This window comes from Oryctolagus cuniculus, chromosome 19, assembly GCF_051225735.1.
Source record: "Oryctolagus cuniculus isolate XC-2025 breed Fujian yellow rabbit chromosome 19, ASM5122573v1, whole genome shotgun sequence".
NCBI lineage: Eukaryota > Metazoa > Chordata > Mammalia > Lagomorpha > Leporidae > Oryctolagus > Oryctolagus cuniculus.
Genome location: NC_142885.1, coordinates 63,216,475 through 63,237,978, shown reverse-complemented (window position 1 = coordinate 63,237,978; position 21,504 = coordinate 63,216,475). Strand labels below are relative to the sequence as shown.

The 21,504-nt window shown below is 55.8% G+C and overlaps 1 protein-coding gene across 1 annotated transcript in view; it reads right to left on the bottom strand.

The window, feature by feature from the left end:
• Positions 1-1,290: 1,290 nt before the first annotated feature.
• The window catches only part of TEKT5 (tektin 5), a 39,062-nt gene continuing 18,848 nt past the window's right edge, over positions 1,291-21,504 (bottom strand). Inside the window, exons 6-7 of the mRNA XM_002711748.6 lie at positions 4,625-4,779; positions 1,291-1,656 (exon numbers count right to left, since the gene is read on the bottom strand). Of these exons, the coding sequence (XP_002711794.2) occupies positions 1,440-1,656; positions 4,625-4,779 (372 nt within the window). The 3' untranslated portion in view covers positions 1,291-1,439. The remainder of the gene's footprint in view (positions 1,657-4,624; positions 4,780-21,504) is intronic.

Sequence of the window (21,504 nt, the reverse complement as noted above, 5' to 3'; positions counted from 1 at the left end):
GACGCAGGCAACCAAAGTGTCATGTTAACAGCACCTGAGCACATGTAAGAGAAGACTTGCCCAGGATTTAGCGTGCATTTTCCTTGGAGTAGGAATGTGGGAAAGAGCAACTTCCTAGCAGAGTCCTGGGAGACACCACCTCACCTAAGGGACGGAGGTTAATGTCACCGGCAATGTCAACTGGATGTCACAAGGGCCTTGGAAAGATGGGGTTTGACAAGGGCACTTAGCCTCAAAGGGGCCTCACTCCCCAAATGCATACGCCCCGTCTACTCATGAAAAAAGGGAGCACACAGAAATCGGGGAGGGTGGCTATCTTGAGGGCTGTTGATGCCTCTTGCCAATTCGCTTTCCAAAAGTGTGCAGCCACAAGTGTGCCCTGGTCAGTGGCACCAGTGGCTCTCCTCGTCCACCCAACTTCGCCAGGCAATGGACCCCTGAACGTCCCCACTCCTGCGATGCACTTGGCATTGCTTCTTCCAGGCTCTCTGTTGTGCCAGGCTGCAGCCAAGAGTCTAGAACTGCTCTGGGTATCCAATATGGGTGGTAGGGACCCAAGGACTTGAGCCTTCACCTGTTGCCTTCCAGGTCAAAGCTGGGATTGGGGCTTCTGACAGCAAATCTATTGTTTCCTTGCCCTACACCACTGATGATCACCTCTGATCTTCCCTCATGGATGATAGCACTCAGCTCACTTGTTCAAGGCCAGAGCACAGCGAAGTGGCAAGAATTGGGCTCTGCACGCTGAGCTGTAGTGTTCAATTTCTGGATACCAGAGTTCACACCGTGCTCCTAAATGGACAAACAGGTTTTAAAAAGGCAAAGGAAGGGCCGGCACTGCGGCTCACTAGGCTAATCCTCCGCCTTGCAGCGCCGGCACACCAGGTTCTAGTCCCGGTCAGGGCGCCGGATTCTGTCCCGGTTGCCCCTCTTCCTGGCCAGCTCTCTGCTGTGGCCAGGGAGTGCAGTGGAGGATGGCCCAAGTGCTTGGGCCCTGCACCCCATGGGAGACCAGGAGAAGTACCTGGCTCCTGCCTTCAGATCAGCGCGGTGCGCCAGCCACAGCGTGCCAGCCATGGCGGCCATTGGAGGGTGAACCAACAGCAAAGGAAGACCTTTCTCTCTGTCTCTCTCTCACTGTCCACTCTGTCAAAAAAAAAAAAAAAAAGGCAAAGGAAGAAGTGTGGCCTCTCCCGTCCCTGGAGATGCTCAACATAGTCAATGGGATGGCGGGGAAGGGGCGTGGTCTGCCACAAGGTCAGAGTGCAGCAATGACAGACTTCTGGAATCTTCTGATTTGGGCACATTTATTTTGGGCACAATATAGTTCATTACAGAAGGAAAGGGAAAAACTGAAACTTCCATTTTGCTCTGTGGCTTTTTCAGACTTCGCGCTGCGTAAGACCCGGTGTGGCACGGGGTGCTCGGCCGGCGGCAGCTCAGGCGTAGCCCACGAGGCGCGGGCTGCTGGGGAAGGTCTTGCGCATGCCCAGGCACTTGTCCTTGTCGATGCAGAGGGTGTTGGCCTTGATGGCCAGCTCGTGCTCCAGCCGGGACTTGGTCATCACCAGCAGCTGCAGCGTGTCCTGCGTCTCCCGCAGCCTCAGCTTGAGGGTCTGCAGGGTGTCGTCAATGGTGAACACCTCGTTCACGAGCCTGGGGCGAGGGCGGGGAGGAAGGCACGGTTGACTCGGCCACTCAACACCGAGGCATCCACCGCGTGGGCGGAACCGAGCTCAGTGCTGGGAGACAGCCGCCGTGAGCGAGACAGACAAGGCTCAGCCTACAAGGGGACAAAGGCACCACAGAGGCACCCAGCGAAGAGTGCCGAGGGGAAATCAGCAGGATGTGAAATCGCTCTGGGGGTTCCTCAGAAGCTAAACACGGGCTTGGTATAGAGGCTGGCAGTCCATACCCAGAACTGAAAGCAGGTGCACAAACCAAACCCTACACACGGGTGTTCACAGTGACACTATCTACAGCAGCCTAAAGGTAAAAGCAACTCAAATGTGCATGGATGCATGAATGGATAAGCACAATGTGGCCAATCTGTACTGTAAAATAGGATTCAGCCACTTGTAACAAAAAGGAATGAAATACCAACCCATGTTACGATACGGGTGGACATTGAGGACATCAGGCTCAGAGAAAGCAACCCAAGACAAAAAGGCCACATATCGTGTGTCTGCATTTCTATGGGATGTCCAGGAGCTGCCGCTGTGGTGCAGTGGGTAAAGCTGCTGCCTGTGATGCCAGCGTCCCATATGAGCACAGGTTCAAGTCCCTGCTGTTCCACTTCTGATCCAGCTCCCTGCTAATGCACCTGGGACAGCAGCGGAAGATGGCCCAGGTGCTTGGCCTCTGCCACCACGTGGGATGGAGCTCCTGGCTTCAGCCTGGCCCAGCCCCAGTTATTTTGGCCATTTGGGGGATAAACTAGCCGATGGAAGAGTTCCCTTTGTCTCTCTCTGCCTCTCTCCCTCTCTTTCAAATAAATCCACAGAGACAGAAAGCAGGCCAGTGGTTACCAGGAGCTGGGTGGGGATTGCTAAATGAGTATGGGATTTCCTTTTAGGGTCATGAAAATATTTTGGAACTACATTGAGGTGGTGGTCACACATCACAGATGTACTAAGTGCCCTGACGGCAAATTTTATGTGTATTTTATCACAATTTTAAAAACCAGGCTAACAGGGTCAGCCTCGTTTAGACACAGTGGCCACTCTTGGAGCCTTATGGGCTGGGGCACCACCCACTGCTGCATGTTGGCTGCAGAAGGCTCTTGGGCCCGATGGCTCTTAGCCGATCAGAGCCGCCCCACGTGGCTCATAGCCAATGGCTGATGGACACAGGGACACCAAAGGCCAGCACTTGCCGCAGGTGGGAACAACTCTATGGTGCAGTTGGTGCCCCGGAGTCGCCCATGGGATTAGCAGAGCTGGGCTCCCCTCTCCTGCTTCTCCCCCCACCCCCACCTGAGGCTCCACCTCCAGGTAACCCTGCAAAGACTCCAGAAAGGAAGGGCTCTGGGGCACAGAAGGCTGAGCATGAGTTGGCCATGTGATGACCAAGAGGGAAAAGACTACAGCAGCTGTCGGACAGGACTTCCTGTAACGCGGGAAGCGTTCTGTCTGCATGGCCCAGCGTGGAACCCACGGGTCCTATAGGGTAACGAATACTTGACATGTGGTCACTGGATCGAGTTGATTGACTGATTTAATGAATTTCATTTTAAATCATTTAAATTCCATTGCAATAACCACTTGCAGATAGTGGTTACCAAATTGGACAACACATTTCTAAAAAGAAGAGAATGAGAAAAATTAAGGGCCCTGGATATACTTCTCAGTGCACAGGGAAGCCGTATGGGGGGTGGGGGTGCTGACGCAGGGCGTGATGTGCTAATGCAAGTTTGGGGACAACCTCCAGGCTGCTGTGGGGAGCCAGAGTAGAGGCAGGAGCAAGGCTAGCTGGTTGATATCTAGGCAGAGTGTGTTGAACAGGGTACACCCAAAAGATCTATCCAAGTCCTAGCCCCCAGGGCCTGTGAACGGATGTCACTGGAAACAGGGTTTTTGAAGACATAACTAAACTACAGATCTCAAGATGAGATCATCCTGAGTGTAGAGCAGACCCCAAATCCAGTAACTGCTTTCCTGGTGAGAGAAGAGAGGGGATTTGAGACACACGGGGAGAGAAGGCTGTGTGAAGACAGAGGCGGAGATGGGAAGGGTGCACGTGCAAGCCAAGGCACACCGGGCCCCGCTGGTGGCTGGTGGAAGCTAAGGAGGGGTGTGGGTCCCCGAGCCCACGCTCACCACACGCTGTCGAGGCCAGCACGAGCTTCCCCAGCTCTGTCCTCTGAGGCAGGCTTTGCCTCCTCCACTAAGCAGGACGGGAGGGATCCTTTACGTGGAAGAGGAAGGACTCGGGCTCGTCCCAGTGGTCGTGGGGGTGGAAGCACAGGGAGCACAGGCCGGGCGTCTCCCTCATGAGATCCTGGAGAGAGGAGGCGACGCCACCAAGGGCAGAGGCCACGAGCCTGCCTGGGAGGCTGGCGTCTCGGCTCTCCTGGGCTCCCAGGACAGGGCAGCTACAGAACCATGCCTCACCGAGGAAGGAAGAAGATGCCACCAGGGTTGGTGGTGTGGCACCCTGGGTTAAATGCCACCTGCCACGCCAGCATCCCATAGGAGCGCCGGTTCAAGTCCTGGCTGCTCCACTTCTGATCAAGCTCCCTGCTAATGCGCCTGTGAAAGCAGAGGATGATGGCCCCAGTGCTAGGGTCCCTGACCCCTACGTGGGGGACTCGGATGGAGTTGCTGGCTCCTGACTTTGCTCTGGGCCAGCCCCAGCCATTGCAGTCATCTGGGGAGTAACTAGCAGATGGTAGATCTCTCTCTGTTAACTCTAACTTTCGAATAAATAAATCCTTTAAAAGCAGCAGCAGCGCCGACCGGTGGACCTCCCAGGGACAGTGCCCTGGACCCTGAACCCCAGAGCCTGCCCAGGGCTCCCCAGACCCGTGGGACTAGATGTCCCGGCAGCACAGGGGCCCGTGTTTCAGACCTGGGTTTCCTTCCCAGATCCTAGGGCCGCCCCCGCCCCGGCCCCTGCCACTCACTTGAACTGCGGGATGTCCCTGCACAGCTCCACGTTGGGCCGCCGCGTGCGGCACTCCAGCCTGCTCTGCGCCACCTTCAGCGGGCACTCCTTGGCCATGATGGACCTGTCCAGCAGCATGATGGTGTTCTCTGCCTGAAAGATCTCCTGCAGCGTCTGCGGGGGGGACGGGGGGTGGGGGACACAGGGCCGTCACCACCCACCAGGCCCCTCGGGGCGTGGAGGCAGTGAGGCCAACTCAGGCAGCCTCGGCTCTGCTGCCTGAACTTTGACCTCCAACCTTGAGCGGCCATGGGACAGAGACCTCGCTCACTCATCCCAAGCTGACCCTGGGAAGCAGCCTCAGGTACGTCTGGTTATCAGGGTGCTACGGATACTGGGGATAGGCAAGTCCCCCGAGAGCTTAGTTCTGACCCTCCAGTGTTGGCCAAGCAGTGTTCAGTGGGCCGAAGATGCAGGAATCATACACCTTGAAGATGAACACAAATGACCAAACCAAGCTAACGTGTAAAGCCGGCATGATGTGATTTAATCGGAGCTGGTATCTTTTCACAATCTCGGGTCCACCTTTCTTATAAGTAGGTCAGGGAATGAGGGAGAGAGAGCGAGCGAGGATGAAAATCGGAGGTGGGAAGGACACACAGCTACCTACTTACCTGTAGGAACACTGTCCCCAGTGTGATGCTGCCCCCGTACGCTACAGTTTATGAAAACCCAAGTCCTGGGAAGAAGGCAGGAGAGAGGCAGCTCTGGGACCGGGAATGTCGCACATCTTGATCTGGGTGTAGGTTTCCTCGGTGAAAACTCATCAAGTCGCACACTTGACCCCAAGACTGTCCTAAGGCTCCCCCAGCCTCGGTGAGACCCAAGGGCAAGGCTGTATGCTCTCTGCTCCTGCCAAGCCCATGAGTGACACCTGGCCCCGACGGCCCCCATATCTGGAGGGGTGGGCTGGTGTGACCCATGCCGAGGAGGAGCTCACACCTTCATTTGCCGGAAGATTCGGTGCCACTCAGGGAGCCAGCCCCCTCACCGGCTCCACCAGTGACCCCTCGGTGGGGTCACAGCTTGAGATAACCTGCTCTTTTTTGCTTAGCGTGTCCACCAACAAGAGGACGGCTTGCAAATATCTCCTACCACTTCTACTCCGTCCGTATAGAGAATGAGGAGTTCATGAGACTTCAAAAAGCTTGTAGAAAGTGGATTTAAAAGTTTATTTTCGGCCGGCGCCGCGGCTCACTAGGCTAATCCTCCGCCTTGTGGCGCCGGCACACCGGGTTCTAGTCCCGGTCGGGGCACTGGATTCTGTCCCAGTTGCCCCTCTTCCAGGCCAGTTCTCTGCTGTGGCCAGGGAGTGCAGTGGAGGATGGCCCAGGTGCTTGGGCCCTGCACCCCATGGGAGACCAGGAGAAGCACCTGGCTCCTGCCATCGGATCAGCGTGGTGCGCCGGCCGCAGCATGCTGGCCATGGCGGCCATTGGAGGGTGAACCAACGGCAAAGGAAGACCTTTCTCTCTGTCTCTCTCTCACTATCCACTCTGCCTGTCAAAAAAAAATGTTTATTTTCATGCAGAAAAAAATAGTTTTTCATAATATACATTTTCCACAAACTTTCTGAAGTCCCCATTCCAAGACCTTCCAGGTGGAGCCCTGGTTGGAAAGGTCCCTCATCAAAACATGGGGTCTGGAGAAGGGGGCGGGGTGCTGGGGAAGCGAATGAGGAAAGATTACTGATGACAGAATGCAGACAGCTCGGTAGGTCCCAATTTCAGACAAGCCACAAAGCACTCTGCAGCGTGTGCCCTGTGATGGACTGAGTGTGGCCCCCCAAGACTCATTTACTGATTCCAATGTTGGCATTTAGGGGTTTTCCTAAGGTGATTGGGTCATCGGAGTAGAGGCCTCATGAATGGGATCTGTGCCCCCACCAAAGACACCCAAGGCAGGCATTTGACCTAGCAGTTAAGATACCTCTGTTCCACACTGGAGAGCCTGGGTTCAAGTCCCAGCTCCAGCTTCCTGCCAACAGACCCTGGGAGGCAGCAGTGCTGACTTAAGTCACTAGGTCCCTGCCACCCCCCTGGGAGAGCTGGGTTGACTTCCTGGTTCCCAGCTTCTGCCCACTCCTGCCCACCGTGGACATCTGAGGAGTGAACCAGCAGATGGGAGATTTCTCTGTCTCTCTCTGCCTCTTGAATGAACAAATTGCAAAAACATAAATTAACAAAAGAAGCCAGAGAGCTGCCTCACTCTCACCATGTGAAGAGACAATGAGAAGCTGGCAGTTTGCAGTCCAAAAGAGCCCCCACCCAGAACCCAAGCACACTGGCACCCTGGACTGCAAGAAATAAACGTTACTGTCCACAGGACACGCTGTCTGTGGTAGATACACAGCTCAACGTCTCCGTGATTACTTGAGAAATACTGACAGTAAATATGTCGGTGTTTGATCCGACACTCATCTTTAACATCCCACATTTTCGCTTGTTAAATCTAGCAATCCTCTTAGTAGTAGTAGCACAACAAGGGTTAATTCTAAGAATGCATGAGCCACGTGGGGTCTGGAAGCCTAGGTTTTAACCAGTTCCCCAGTGATTCTGTGTGCCCTGACAGATAAGAACAGATAGGAACAGAGCTACGGCCCTGCCCTCTGATTCTTACGTAGAGGAAACTGATCGCACATGAAAATGTGGGTACTCTGGAGGGGGGTGGGTACTACAAAGACAACAGCCAGTTCCTGCCTTCACAGAGCGTGCAGTCACATCATTTGCCCCTTTTCCTGAGCTGTAAGATGTTCAGAAATTAATGTCTCTTGGGGAGAACTTTCTAGCTAGGTAGGAACCATACGCTACAAGTACCAAGAAATTACTTTAGATATAATTTCTCCAAACCAACTACCGTCCCAGCTTCCCTATCTAAGAAAAAGTCCTAGAAAGCTAGCATATGGCTCCCCTGAGAGGATGAAAAACTGCCCGCTTCCTACCGGTGGAGCTGAGGTGGGCAGCAGTGTTGGGGGTGTTGGGGGGGAAGTGCCCAGCCTTCACAGCCCACCTAGGAGGGAGGCTGGCCCCTCACCTGGCCCTCAGGAGCTCCCCTGGCCACACGCTGGTTAAACATTATCTCCTAAGAATGTCCTGTGCCCAGCATGTGAATGGCATGTAAACACTCGAGTGGGGGACACCCCTCTTGGAAGCCCTGGAGGAGGGGCAGGCCAGCAGCTCCACCTCAGCCTGGTATACAAGAGTGAAGCCTTATATAGATGAAAAATGCTGCCTGGTGCCACGTGGCCTGGGATTGCCCTGTCCTGGAAAGGAGCCTCTTACCCAACCACCTAGATGTCCCCACTGGGGAGCAGGGGCAGAATAGGGAGGGACATTACCAGTGGTCAGCTGGTGAGGAGCTGCTGCCAGTGGTACCCACCAGCCCACCCAGCCCAGCTAGCTCCCCAGTGCTGTTCCCCACCAGCCAGGGCTGCGGCCGGGGGGCTGAGGTGCCCCTAGGGCCAAGGACCTCAGGCTGCCTCACCCCTTCCTCGTCCACTTGCTCCACGGCCTGGACCCTTGCTCAGGGCTTAGCCACTGACTGGAGAGTGTTCCCCAAAAGTTCATGTCCTGCAGCTTGGTCCTCAGTGTGGGGATGCTGGGAGGTGCTGGGGCCTCTAAGAGGTGGAGCTTAGTAGGAAGTGATGAGGGCAGTGGGAGTTCTGCTCCAGGAAGGGATGAGTGGTGCTGGTGAACCCGTTAGACCCTGAGAGAGGGGCTGTTACATAGCAGCGAGCCCGACTGCTCCCTGCTCTCTGGCTTCCTGTCCCACCGTGGGGTCTCTTCCGCCTGCATACATGCCCACCACGATGCCATCTACCAGAGGGGGCTGCCCCATCAGCCACTTTCAGCCTGCAGAACTGTGAGCTAAGTAAACCGTACGAGGTGGGCACTCGGTGGATCGGTTAAGACGTCACTCTGAATGCCCGCCCACGTGCCACATTACAGTGTTGGGCTTGAGTCCTGGATTCCCTCTGGATGCCAGTTCCCTGCTAATGTGCACCCTGGGAGGCAGCAGGTGATGGCCCAAGCGCTTGGGTCACTGCCACCCACATATGGAGTTCCAGGACCCTGCCTTCAGCCTGGCCCAGTCCCAGCCATTGTAGCCATTTGAGGAGTGGACCAGTGGACAGAAGATCTCTCTCTCTCCAACTCCTCCTTTCAAATAAATAAAATAAATCTTTTTTTTTTTTTTTTTTTTTTTTTTTTTAGAGAGCTCTAGATTGAACAATTAGGAGGAATATCACAGGAGAAGGCATGAGGATGTGGTTTGGAGATAAAAGACCACAAATGCTCAAGACGCTTGGGGCAAACCCTTTACCCCAAGAACTGAGCAGAGGTAAACTGGTCTCTTTGGGGCCACGGCCTGCGACACCAGCATCCCATCGAGTCCTGGCTGCTACCCCTCTGATCCAGCTCTCTGCTAATGCACCTGGGAAAGCAGTAGAAGATGGCCCAAGTCCTTGGGTCCCTGCACCCATGTGGGAGACCCAGATGAAGCTCCTGGCTCCTGGCTTTAGCCTGGCCCAGCCGTGGCTGTTGTAGCCATTTGGGGGAGCAGATGGAAGATCTCTCTCTGCTTTCAAATAAATAAAAAATAAATCTTTTTCTTCTTTAAAATTCTTCTCTTCACACAGGTCAAAGAGGACGACAATCCCCACAGCCAGAAGAGACTTGACATTTTCTTGTCAAGTAACTTTTTGGGTTTTTCTAAAAGGGAGATACCTAAAAAAATATAGCTCGAACTTGGCTGCACAGTGGAATCACCCGAAGTTTTCAAAACCTCTGCCACCTGGTCCACCCTCAGAGGGGCACTCGGGGCCAGGGGTTCTCGGAGGCTCCCTGGGAGATTCACAAGGGCGGCCAGGGTCTCGGCCATTGCTGCGGTTACATGACCTTGGCAGGAGGGGGACGAGTTCACGGCTGCAGGCAGGGACGTGGAGCTGCCCACCGAGGCCGTGTCCTGGCAGGAAGACCCACGTGGGGTGAAGTCCCAACGCAGACCGCGGGAAGGCTGACCTGCCTGCCACGTGCTGCTGCCTCAGCCCCCATTTTCAGTTTCTGGGGGAAATCAGCAATCAGCAAACTGCAAACCTGGGCAAGTCCACCCCTTGGCCCAGAGCTGTGTCCTCCTCCTGCGTTGGCCCAGTGATCCAGAGCCCCACCCGGGCAGCGAGGAGTCTCCAAGCACAGACAGCCTTCAGAGGGAAGGCCCTGGGCCAGTCTGCATACCCCTGAACTCGAGTGCCTCATACTCAAGGTGCCTGCTGCACATACGTGCACACACGTGAGCACACACAGCACAGACCTCCCTTTGCAGTCACCCGCCCCACCCAGCCTTCGGAGATGGTGTGTCTCCCACCCCACAGGCTGTGTCCTCTGGGACGCTCCTTCCCAGATACAGCCACACGGTTCACGCCCTCCCCTACTCAGGCTGGGGCTAAAATGCCAGGAAGATCTTCCCAGACCACCCTATTTTAAATTGCACCCCCTACAGCGGCCAGCACTCCTAACTGCCTGTTTCTCTGCTTTATTTTCTCTAGAGTCCTTATGCCATCTGACATACTATGTCAGGAGGGATTCGAATGTTTCACTCACTTCTGAGTCCCCAATGCCTACACCAAATCAGTGCTTGGAACATAACCAATGATGATGATGATGAGGGAATCTGATACTTAAAAACAGCACTTACTGTGGGCCACTTTGCTAAGGGCTTTGCTTGTATTGATCAGTTAGTAGGTGCTCCGTGAATACTCGTTTCCATAGGGATGAATCCATACCGTCGGGTATGTGGTCAAGATGGAAGTAACAATGTGGGCACAGACTGCCCGGCCCTCCCAAGGTCTCAGCTCCGTGCACCTTGGGCACACGTCCCAGGCTCTCTGAGCCTTTCTCATAAAGCTGGGATCATCATCCCTCCCAGGCCACAGCGTGGAGGCGAGGCTTGGTGAGACAACCCAGCAATGCAGTTAGCACAGGGGCCAGGACAAAGTGGTCCTGAAAACCTTGGGAGAGCATAAACCCCATCGCAGTCTCGGCACAGAGCTGGCAAGACACAAGCACCTTGGTGCCCAGCTCCGCCAAAGGATGGTGTCTCTCCCACAGGCACATGAGCAAAGGTGCCGCAAGCCAGTCCTCACAGCCTCCCACCACCTAGCGTGATCTCCCACAGACACAGGGACACTCACAGAGCTGACAGCCCTTTGTCCAGTCTCCAGGCTCTGAGGGGCTTTCCCGGGCCCCAGAGGCTCCACTCCAGTCCCCTCTCCAAGAATGTGAACTTTTCTACTCCATTAATCCACAGAAGGGGGAAAGGACTCGGGGGCACAGCCTGGTCTGTCCCAGCTGCCAAGTAGGCAGGGTCGCTGGTTGGCCCAGGGAGTCGCCCCATCAGAGGAGTCTCTGTTCCCAGGGTTTGGCAGGCTGGGCCTTCCAGCTCTAGCTGGAGCAGAAGCCCAGCTGGGAAGAGGATGGGTGGGCAAGAATAGGCAAGAATCCCTTTCCAAGCTCCCAGCTCTGAGCCCAGCACCCAGCAGGCTGCCTGCCAGTCAAGGCGACTGGGGAGGAGCAGGCCTTGTGCCCCCAGGGACAGGTCACTCACTGTGACCATGAAGACATGGGTTCAGGTTCCAGCTCCTGCCCTAACCCGCTGTGCGACGTGCCTGGATCACATCCTCTCTGTGCCTCAGGCCATCTGTCCTCAGCACCTGCTGAGGTCTTCGGAGCTGCCAGTCACTGCGCAGGGCACTGCTTCTTAACACTGGCATCACCGTCACAGCTCGCCCACAAGGTTCTTGTGAGGACCGAACGGGATAGCCTGGCGGTGATGGCTAAGGGGTGCCCAGGCCGGTGGTGAGACGTTATGTCTGGGTGTGCCTGGGAAGGCATTTCTGGAGGAAATTCACATCTATATTGATGGGCTGAGTGGGCACATCCAAGGCGATGGGCACCCCAGATTCACTCAGGACCCCAGTAGATCAGAGGGGCAGAGGGGCTCTCCCGGCGCATTCCGCTGGGGCTGGGACACTGTTCTTTGTGGCCGCCATGGACATTGGAGCTCTGGGCCCTGGGCGTCCAGACCAACACCATTGGCCCCAGATCTTCAGGCCTTCAGACCCAGGGTGAACGAATCGCCAGCTTCCTGTGTCTCTAAGCCCTCCTTCTTCACATGGCTCAGAGTCCCGGTGCACAGCCTTGCAGTCTCTGTGGGAATGAGTTGATCGTGGCCCCTGATGCTCAAAAGCAGCCACAGACAACAGGAAAACGCCTGGGCGTGGCTGTGTCCCAAGAACGTTCTTTTCCACGCCAGGTAGGAGGCAGAGATCTGGCCCCTGGGCCGTTGGTTTGTAAGCGCTCTAAGCTGCCCATCTCGGAGGCTGCCGCTCCTCTGGGGTTCTGGATCTGCAGGGCAGAAAACCGCTCCTCCAGTGCATCACTGCTTCAAGTAGGGTCCACGGACCAGCATCCTCGGACTCAGAGAGCTGGTTAGAGGCACAGACTCCCAGGCCTCCCCATTTTGACAAACTCCCCAATGACTCTCATGCGTATTCAAACCTGCATGTGGAGAATGATAGGGTCCAATCTGCAGCTGGGGGCAGACCTCACTGGCTGCCCTCCGGAGCATGGAGAGCCTGGCACGGTGCACAGAGTGAAGAGGAAAGATCCCTCCCTTGCAGGGTTTCAGCCTGCACGCCCTGTGAAATCAGAAAGGGCCGCCCGGGAGAGAGGTTTAGGGGCCGTCATTCTGGGCCCAAAAGCCAGCGCCACCATTGCTAGGCATGTGGCCTTGGCAAATCACTGAACCTTCCTGGGCCTCAGTTTCCCCTCCTGTGTAATGGACATCTGGGCCGACCCCAGATGGTGACTGCAAGGACTGCTTCCCGTCGCACCTGCAAGGTGTTTCGTGCTGGGCTGCACACGGCCAGCAGCCACAGAGCTGTATTCTCCACCTTGGTGCTTCTGTCCGTCCGTCTGCCCATCTACCTGCTTACTGTTGTCCTTCCTCTCTCTTAGATTAAACCTTACGCCAGGAGACCAGGGTTTAGATTAAACCTTACGCCAGGAGACCAGGATTTCTGAACCTTGGCATGACTGACACTGGGGCTGGATGACAGGTAGGGTGCCCTGGAGAGCTGTCCTATGTGGGGCAGGGTACCATGGGGAGCTGTCCTGTGTTGGGTAGGGGGTCCTGGGGAGCTGTTCTGTGTTGGGTAGGGGGTCCTGGGGAGCTGTCCTGTGTTGGGTAGGGGGTCCTGGGGAGCTGTCCTGTGTTGGGTAGGGGGTCCTGGGGAGCTGTCCTGTGTTGGGTAGGGGGTCCTGGGGAGCTGTCCTGTGTAGCATAGGGTGTCAACCAGCAGTCCTGGCCTGTCTACTGGATGCCAGCAGCCAGTAGCACACCCCCGATGGGTGACAACTGAAGCGTCTCCAGATGCTCCTAAATGACCCTGGCGGTGGTGGGAGGGGAGGGGAGGGGACTTAACGCCTTGTTTGAGAACCACTGCCGTAAGTGGTACATACAAGGGCACTTCAAAATGTTCCTGCAAGGTGGCATTAAAAGAGAAGTTTATTTTGGTGCAAAAATATTTTGAAATCCACGCATAGTTTTTTCAGAATACAAATTTTCCATGACTTTTTGAGACTGATTTATTTGAAAAGCAGAGTTAGAGAGAGCGAGTGAGAAATAGACAGAGATCTTCTCTCCCCTGGTTCACTCTGCAAATGCCTGCAATGGGTGGGGCTGGGCCAGACTGAAGCCAGGAGCCTAGAACTCTGGGTCTCCCACGTGGGTGCAGGGGCCCAAGCACTTGGGTGATCTTCTGCGGCTTTTCCAGGCACATTGTCAGGGAGTGGGATTGGAAGTGGAGCAATCGGGACACGAACTGGTGCCCATATGGGATGCCAGCATAGCTGGCAGTGGCTTTACCCGCTACGCCACAGTGCCCGTCCCTCTATGACTTTCGGAACACTCCTTATGTGCATGGATTTCAAATGTGTTGCACCACAGTCAACCCACTGCTCGTTCTATTTTCCACAAACACTCTAAAATAATCTGATTATTACTGTCACTACTAGGCTGTGGGGGTGGGGGGAGGGCTACATGAACCCGGCCCCCAGACTAGAGCAAGGCTGCCCACCTGCATGAAACCCTGGCTCCACCGGTTACCAGCTGGGAGGGAGGGCGGGGTTTAGGCAAGCCCTTTGCCCTTGCTTGCCTCATCTGTAGCTAGAACTAGCAATCAGTCTGTCTTATTAGGGCTGGAGGAAGGAGACGAATTCACACAAGCAAAGCTCTGAGAACCCTGGCCGCCATCAGTCAGGCTAACAGAACACGGCTCTGTCGTCCTGATGAAGTCTTCCTGCCTTTCTCTTTCCACCTGGAGCCAGAAAGCAAACTGGACCATGGTCATCTACCCTCACCCGTCGGGATAAACCCTCCGGCCCACCCACTCACCCTCAAGCCCGGCTCCAGCAGGGGGAAGGAATGAGGTCAGCCCGGGTGATGCCTGGCGATGCCTGGTGATGCCTGGCGAGTGAAAGGCCATCATCAGGTCTGCGTACAATGCGTGCAACCTCAGCTCAGCGGAAACGAGCGCTGATATCCCTGGCGGGAAGAGGAGCCCACCCAGCAGCTTTGAGCAAGCAGACGTTTGGCAGGGTCAGTTGCTGTGTCAAACCATCAGCTGTGTCTTCTCTTGTGCCAGCAGAGAGCGCTTCTAAGGCTAGGAAATTATCTTTGATGTCAGGGGATGGGGGGATGGATTTAGCATTTTTTGCCAGCTTTGGGCTTCTTACAGTTTTGTGCAACCTTGCAAATGTATCGTTTTCCAAACTGCTGGAAACCAAAGGGTTTCCAAGGAGGTGCCTGGTTCGGCGCAGATCCTCCGGCTTGGGAAGTGGGTAGGCAGCTTGGAATCCTTTCTCTGGTCCAATGGTGGAAGATTTTCAAGTTCAGCGAAGCCCAGGAGCAAGGAAAGAAGAGAGGGACCTGGGCAGGAATTCAGAACAGGAACACGGAAGAGCTGGGGCTCTCCGACTTGGCACACTTGACTTTCCGCTGGTCTTGGTGGTGGAGCCGTCCTGTGAGGTGGAGGTGTGCAGCAGCATCTCTAGCCCCCACCAACAGCTGTGACCACAAAGTCTCCAGACATTGGCAACCGCCACTGTAGGGGTCACAGAGCCCTGCTCCCAGTTCACGGGGTCCAGCTGTCTCTGACCACACCAGGCCGTCTGAGGTCAGGGGTCCTAAGTCCTGGAGGGCGTGGAGTGGACAGCCACTCCCTGCTGGAGAGGGGACATGGGTGGGCCCCTGGGAAAATCCATGGTGACCTCCATCTTGGGCCTCCAAGACTTGCTCTCTGAACACCTATCACAACTTGTCACTGAGGATGCTTACTTTTTAAAACCCTCTCTCCCTGCCTAGAACATAAAGTCCCTGGGGGCAAGGGTCTTCTCTCTTTCTCTCTCTCCACAGTTATAGTCCTGGCACCTAACTAGAGGTGCAGAGTATACCCTGCTGCAAGAGGGAAGGAATTAGCACCTGCTGCAAGCCTGGACCTAGGACATGCACCTGGGGGGCTTGCTGGGCCCCACCTGCAGAGTTTCTCATTCCACGAGCCGGGGCCAGGGGATCTGTGTCTCTACCAAGCTTCGAAGGTGACGCAGAAACTGATGATCCGAACCCCAGAGCTGTGGTTCTCAACCCTGCCTGTGGGGAGCAACTCGGACTAGACTAAGTTACTGGAATTAAGACTTATTCTCTGCATCTGCTCTCCCACAATATGGCACTGAGAAGGGAGGAAACAGCTTCTACACAGCTGCCTCCAGTTCAACCAATAAACAGCAGGACCTGCTCCTGATTGGAGGAGAGCAGCGTACTCGGCGTGTGGGTAGTAGAGTTGGGATTGGTGGAAGAGGACTATAAAGGAGGAGAGAGACAACATGCACCAGGAACACCTGAGGAACACCTGAGCAACCCCCGAGAGAGCTGGCCGGCGGTGTGCCGCTCCCCCACGGAAGTGGGGAAAGTGGCAGGGGGAACTGCCCTTCCACAGAGGTGGAAGGGACGGTAGCCAACCCGGGAAGAACCAGCAGCAAACCCGGGGAGGGCCGAGCAGACGAAAGAACAGCGCAGGGTCCTGTGTCGTTCCTCCACGAAGACGGGGAGTGACATAATGGTGCCGTGACTCGGATAGGAAACCTAGGAGGGAAGAAGCGGGAAAAAGTGGGAAAATACCGGAGAGAGAGACTAGCAAAGAGCCTAGGGAAAAGCCGGACGGAAAAGGTGCCGGAAGAAGCTATTGAAAGCCTAGGCATAGACTCGGATACGGACTGTGGGAAAGAAGTTAGGATTTAAAGTGAAAGCAAGAAGAAACTTAGACTCAGATACGGACTGCAGGTTGAAAGTGAAAGTGAAACCTAGAAGAAACTTAGACTCGGATACAGACTGTGGGGAGAAGCCAGGAGAAATGAGAGGGGAATATTGTTGGAAGAAAAGTTAGGAAACATACCGGGTAGAGAAAAATATGTTAGGGAGGATGAAGCCACGGGGGCAGGCTGAGGCGGAGACGTAAGCTAGCTTGGGATTCTTCAAGTCAGCCCGGGGAGCAAAAGGTGAAAAGCTAAAACTAGAGGCGGATGCGTAAGCCAGGTTGGAATCCGTCAGAAGGCCCGGGGAGCAAAAGACGGGAAGCCAAACCGAAAGGCGCAGACGTGAGCTAGGTTGAATTCGCCAGGTTAGCCCGGGGAACTTAGACTGAATACCGGTGGCGGAAACATGAGTTAGGCTGTGTGACTCGCGGAAGCCGCTGCGCGCAGAGAGAGTGTGCGGGGCACGAACGGGGAGAGCGCACGGGCGCTAATAGAGAGAACGCGGGGCTGGCGCGAAGGCCGTGGTGCGGGCGCAAAGGGCACGGAGACCGCGGAGCGCGCGAAGCCGGGAAGCGGCTCAGAGCCGGGAAGCCGCTGTGGGGCGAGGCGCCAAGAAGCAGCCTCGGGGCGGGCGCCGGGAAGCCGCAGGGATAAGAGAAACAGAAGTTTAGAAGTAAAATGAGAGAAATAGGGATGCTGGCAGAAAGAAGTAAAATAGGAGAGATAGGAATGCCCGGAGGTAGAGAAACAGAAAAATAAGGCCTCCCCACAATATGGCAATGAGGGCTTGGATTCGGTCTGCCTGATTAGTAAGACGATAAGCACCTGTGGGCGGCTGCAGGTCGCCGAAGACAGGCACGTTATTAACATCAATAAGTCTCCCCACAATACGGCAATGAGAAGGCTTGGATTCGGTTTGCCTGATTGGTAGGGCTTGTAAGCACCTGCAGGCAGTTCTAGCAGAGCAGAGCATGGGCTGCAGGGCACCGAACACAGGCATGCATCAGCGCCTAAAAACCTCCTCACAACATGGCAAAGAGAGGACCCGGATTCGGTTTGCCTGATTGGTAGGGCTTGTAAGCACCTGTGGGCAACTCTAGCAAGCAGAGCAGAGTGTGTGCCTCGGGGCACCGAAGACAGGCGCGTATCAACGCCAAAAATAAAAAGAAAGGGGGATCTGTGGGGAGCAACTCGGACTAGACTAAGTTACTGGAATTAAGACTTATTCTATGCATCTGCTCTCCCACAATATGGCGCTGAGAAGGGAGGAAACAGCTTCTACACAGCTGCCTCCAGTTCAACCAATAAACAGCAGGACCTGCTCCTGATTGGAGGAGAGCAGCGTACTCGGCGTGTGGGTAGCAGAGTTGGGATTTGTGGAAGAGGACTATAAAGGAGGAGAGAGACAACATGCACCAGGAACACCTGAGGAACACCTGAGCAGCCCCCGAGAGAGCCGGCCGGCGGTGTGCCACTCCCCCGCGGAAGTGGGGAAAGTGGCAGGGGGAACCGCCCTTCCACGGAGGTGGAAGGGACGGTAGCCAACCCGGGAAGAACCAGCAGCAAACCCGGGGAGGGCCGAGCAGACAAAAGAACAGTGCAGGGTCCTGTGTCATTCCTCCACGAAGACGGGGAGCGACATAATGGTGCCGTGACTCAGATAGGAAGCCTAGGCAGGGTTTAGTGTCGTTCCTCCATGAAGAGGGGGAGCAACACCTGCCCGCCCACTAGAATCACCCAGGGAGGACGTAAAAGGCTTGATGCAGCCACCTCCTGCGCAGTTAAATCAGAGTCCCTTGAGAGGCCCTGGAGACCTGGGTGAACCCAGCGCGCGGCAAAGGTGAAAACTGCTCTCTGGCCCCTTCTCTTCTGTGCCCACAGCTTGTAGGATTGGTCCTTCCTCGTGGAATAGGAAACTGAGTCGAGGGGTTACTTCCCCCAAATCCCTTTGCTGTACCAGAATTCAACCCAGGTGCCACGTGGCCAGAAATCAGACTCGAGCTCTGCCCCATTGTAACAGCTACGCCTCACCCACGGGTCACTAGCTGACCAGGGCCTCCGCCCCCAGTTCTCGCAGCAACCTGCTCCCCCACTGAGAGGCGGGGCACAGAGCAAGGACGCGCCCGGGCCAGGACCGCAGCCCGCTTCTGCACTTACCACAGGGCTCACCTGCGGGGACACAAAACTGTGGGGCCGGAAGGGGATGCAGGGCCAGGAAGAGGAAGCAGAGAGTGAAGCCGGACGCACGGGTGAGGCTGGCGGCAGGTCCAGGCAAGCAGACAGACAAGGACCAAGGGCGGGTAAGTCACCACGTGGAGGAAACTCGGAAGCTTACAGCACACGCCTGGGCCTGGGAGACCCCCAGTAGCCTCTCTTGCCTCAGCCAGGCTGTACCCAACAAGCCTCGTGCTTCAACAGGAGCCAGTCCCAGGGATTGCCCCGCCCACAGCATTCAGGCAAAGCATGTGATTGGGTATTGCCCAAGGAAAGCCCAGAAGCGGGAAGTCATGGCTCTCTGGCCTACAGGTGATGTCGCCTAACGCGGCCTGTCCCCAACCTCACCCCATGGTGACCCTCGTCCATTCTCTCTGCCTGGCCCCTCAATGTTAGCCACATTTCCAGCTCCTGACCTTGCCTCCATTTTCCTTTTTTCTACAGGCAGAGTGGACAGTGAGAGAGAGAGAGACAGAGAGAAAGGTCTTCCTTTTGCTGTTGGTTCACCCTCCAATGGCTGCCGCGGCCGGCACGCTGCGGCTGGCGCATCGCGCCAATCCGAAGCCAGGAGCCAGGTGCTTCTCCTGGTCTCCCATGGGGTGCAGGGCCCAAGGACCTGGGCCATCCTCCACTGCACTCCCAGGCCATAGCAGAGAGCTGGCCTGGAAGAGGGGCAACCGGGACAGAATCCGGCGCCCCAACCGGGACTAGAACCCAGTGTGCTGGCACCACAAGGCGGAGGATTAGCCTAGTGAGCCGCGGTGCCGGCTCCATTTTTCTGATTCCGGCGGCCCCTCCCCATGTTGCACAGGGTCCCCAGGGACCGAGAACAGGTGATGCAGCCCCCCTCCGCCCTCACCCCACAGCCCTTAGAATGGGCAATGGCTGAGCTCTTCTGGGCTGCTCATGCTGGCTCCGTCCAGCCACGGTGATGAGACCTGGGCACCCAGGACACTGGGAAGCATCCAGTCCTTGTGGCACTGAGGTGGGCCTCCAGCCAAGGACTCCACTGTCAAATGCGGCCCTGAGCCTCTTCCTGGGTGGGAGGATGGCCTGAAACAGCTGGAGACGCCTCAGATGGGGCCTCCAGAAAGCCACACTGAAATCTACCCCCCAAGGCTTGCAGGGCGTGGGCTCCCTGAAGAACCGCCCTCCTCACCAAGCCACAGTCCCATCGCGATGCACCCATCTTTCCTCTAGAAACTCGCTGCTTATCAAAGGGCACTTGGCTGCTTCGGGCAACAGTCCTGGAAGGCAGGCTCATCCAGAGCTGGGGAATGCTGGAGGTTCTCTGGCGCCCGAATCCCTCCTCCTCCGGTTTCTTGCCAGCGTCTGAAATTCCTTTCAAGCAAGATTTCTCAGCCTCAACACCACTGACATTTGGGGAGCAATCGCGCTCATTGTGGGGTTGTCCTGTGTGGTGTGGGACATCTTGCGTCCCCAGCTGCTACCACTGGACACCTGCTGCCTGGCCCCAGGCAGCCACAGCAACCAGACCTGTCTGCACACATGTCAGATGTCCCTGGGGGGCACAATCGGCTCCAGTTCACAACCGCTGTGTTAAAGAATTACTCAGGCTGCAATCTGACAATCACACGGCCACGAGTGAGACAGCCTGAACAGGAGTGAACAGCCACCCCACTGCTCACAGCTGAGTGCCCGCAGTGGGGGCAGCCGTCTGATGGGGCCAGGGGCAGGACATGGGTGACAACTGTGGCTGCTCAAAATCATCCCTCAAATGTGATCACTCCCCTGCATCAGGACACGTGGCTGTGCCTTCAGAGGCACACGGTGACAGTGTGAGTGGGATCCCAGCATGCACCATTCTGCCCACAGTCTTCAGATTCCAGTCCCTAGGGAGCCTCGTCCTGTGGTCTTCCAGGCCCACACACCGTCTGGGTGATTGTTAATTTTTTTTTTTTCAGATCAATTCCTATTTCAGCCTTTAACAAATGCTTTAGAAGTGGAATCTGTACGTCATTGCCAAAATTGGAAAGCCAGAATCTCTTTCCATTACAACAGGGCACCCTACCAACAGAGGAAGCAGACAAAAGCAATGTTTAATTCTAACAGAGCTCCGTGCTTTGTTAGAAAGGAGCTGGATGTCAGATGCGCATCCCGTTGAGTTCTGCTCCTTGACACTGCCAGAAAGATTTCAAGAGAGAATTGAGGGGAGGGGCACTCTCTCACAGGGGCCCCGTGGTGGTGAAGGGCGGTCCAGCCAGGAGGGCAGCGCTGGGGCAGGCCAGCCGGCTCCACTTCCCCAGGCCCACGGCCATTCTAGGAAGCGGCCGGCGGTAGCTTGGCCACAGGCCCCTGTGCTGGCAGAGATCAGGCTGCTTGCAAAGCGGGAAAGCATTTCCCACTGCACAATGGGTTCCAGGCCTCCTTGGACAAACAGAGGGGCTGGCAGCAGGCACTGGGGGCCTCAGACGGGTGAGGCTCTCACCCCTCGGATGCCTCAACACCACATCTTCCTCCCAGGCCTCCCTAGGAAACGCTACAGGCTGCCTGGAAATCAAAATCTTTAAGAAACTTCAGCGGAAAAGCACAGCCTTTCAAGGTTAATCCATAGCCCCTCCGTGTTCCCATTAAACTCTTTTCATGCCTTCTGACTGCATTCCACAACTGCTTCTCTGGGTTTCCTCTGATAGGCAAAGCAGAATGAGCAAACACTCAGAATTCCCAGAACACCGATGAGTGAGGTGGGCTGCAATAGGGACTAGTGGGGACTGAGGCAAATGCTCTCTGAACCCAGTCCAAAGACAGGCAGCAGCCGCCAGCTCGTGCCTGCTGCTCCCCTGTGTGAACATGGACCTTGACTTGCTAGAGCTACCACTTTTTCAAGAGCTACCAGAAATCATGGGGCTGGCATTGTTGTGCAGTGGGTTAAGCTGCCGCCTGCAATGCTGGCATCCCCTGTGAGCTCCGATTTGAGTCCCAGCTGCTCCATTGCTGATCCAGCTCCCTGCTAATGCACCTGGGAAAGCATCAGCAGATGGCTCAAGTCCTTGGGCCCCTGCACCCATGTGGGAGACCTGGATGGAGTTCCAGGCTCCTGGCTTTGGCCAGGCCCAACCCCGACCAGTTCAGTCATCTGGGGAGTGAATCAGTGGATAGAATATCTCTCGCTCTCTGTCTCTCCCTCTTGTTCTCTTTGTAACCCTGCCTTTCAAATAAATAAATAAATGAATAAATTTCCTTTTTAAAAAAAAGATATTAGAGGGGCCGGCACCATGGTATAGCAGGTAAAACCGCT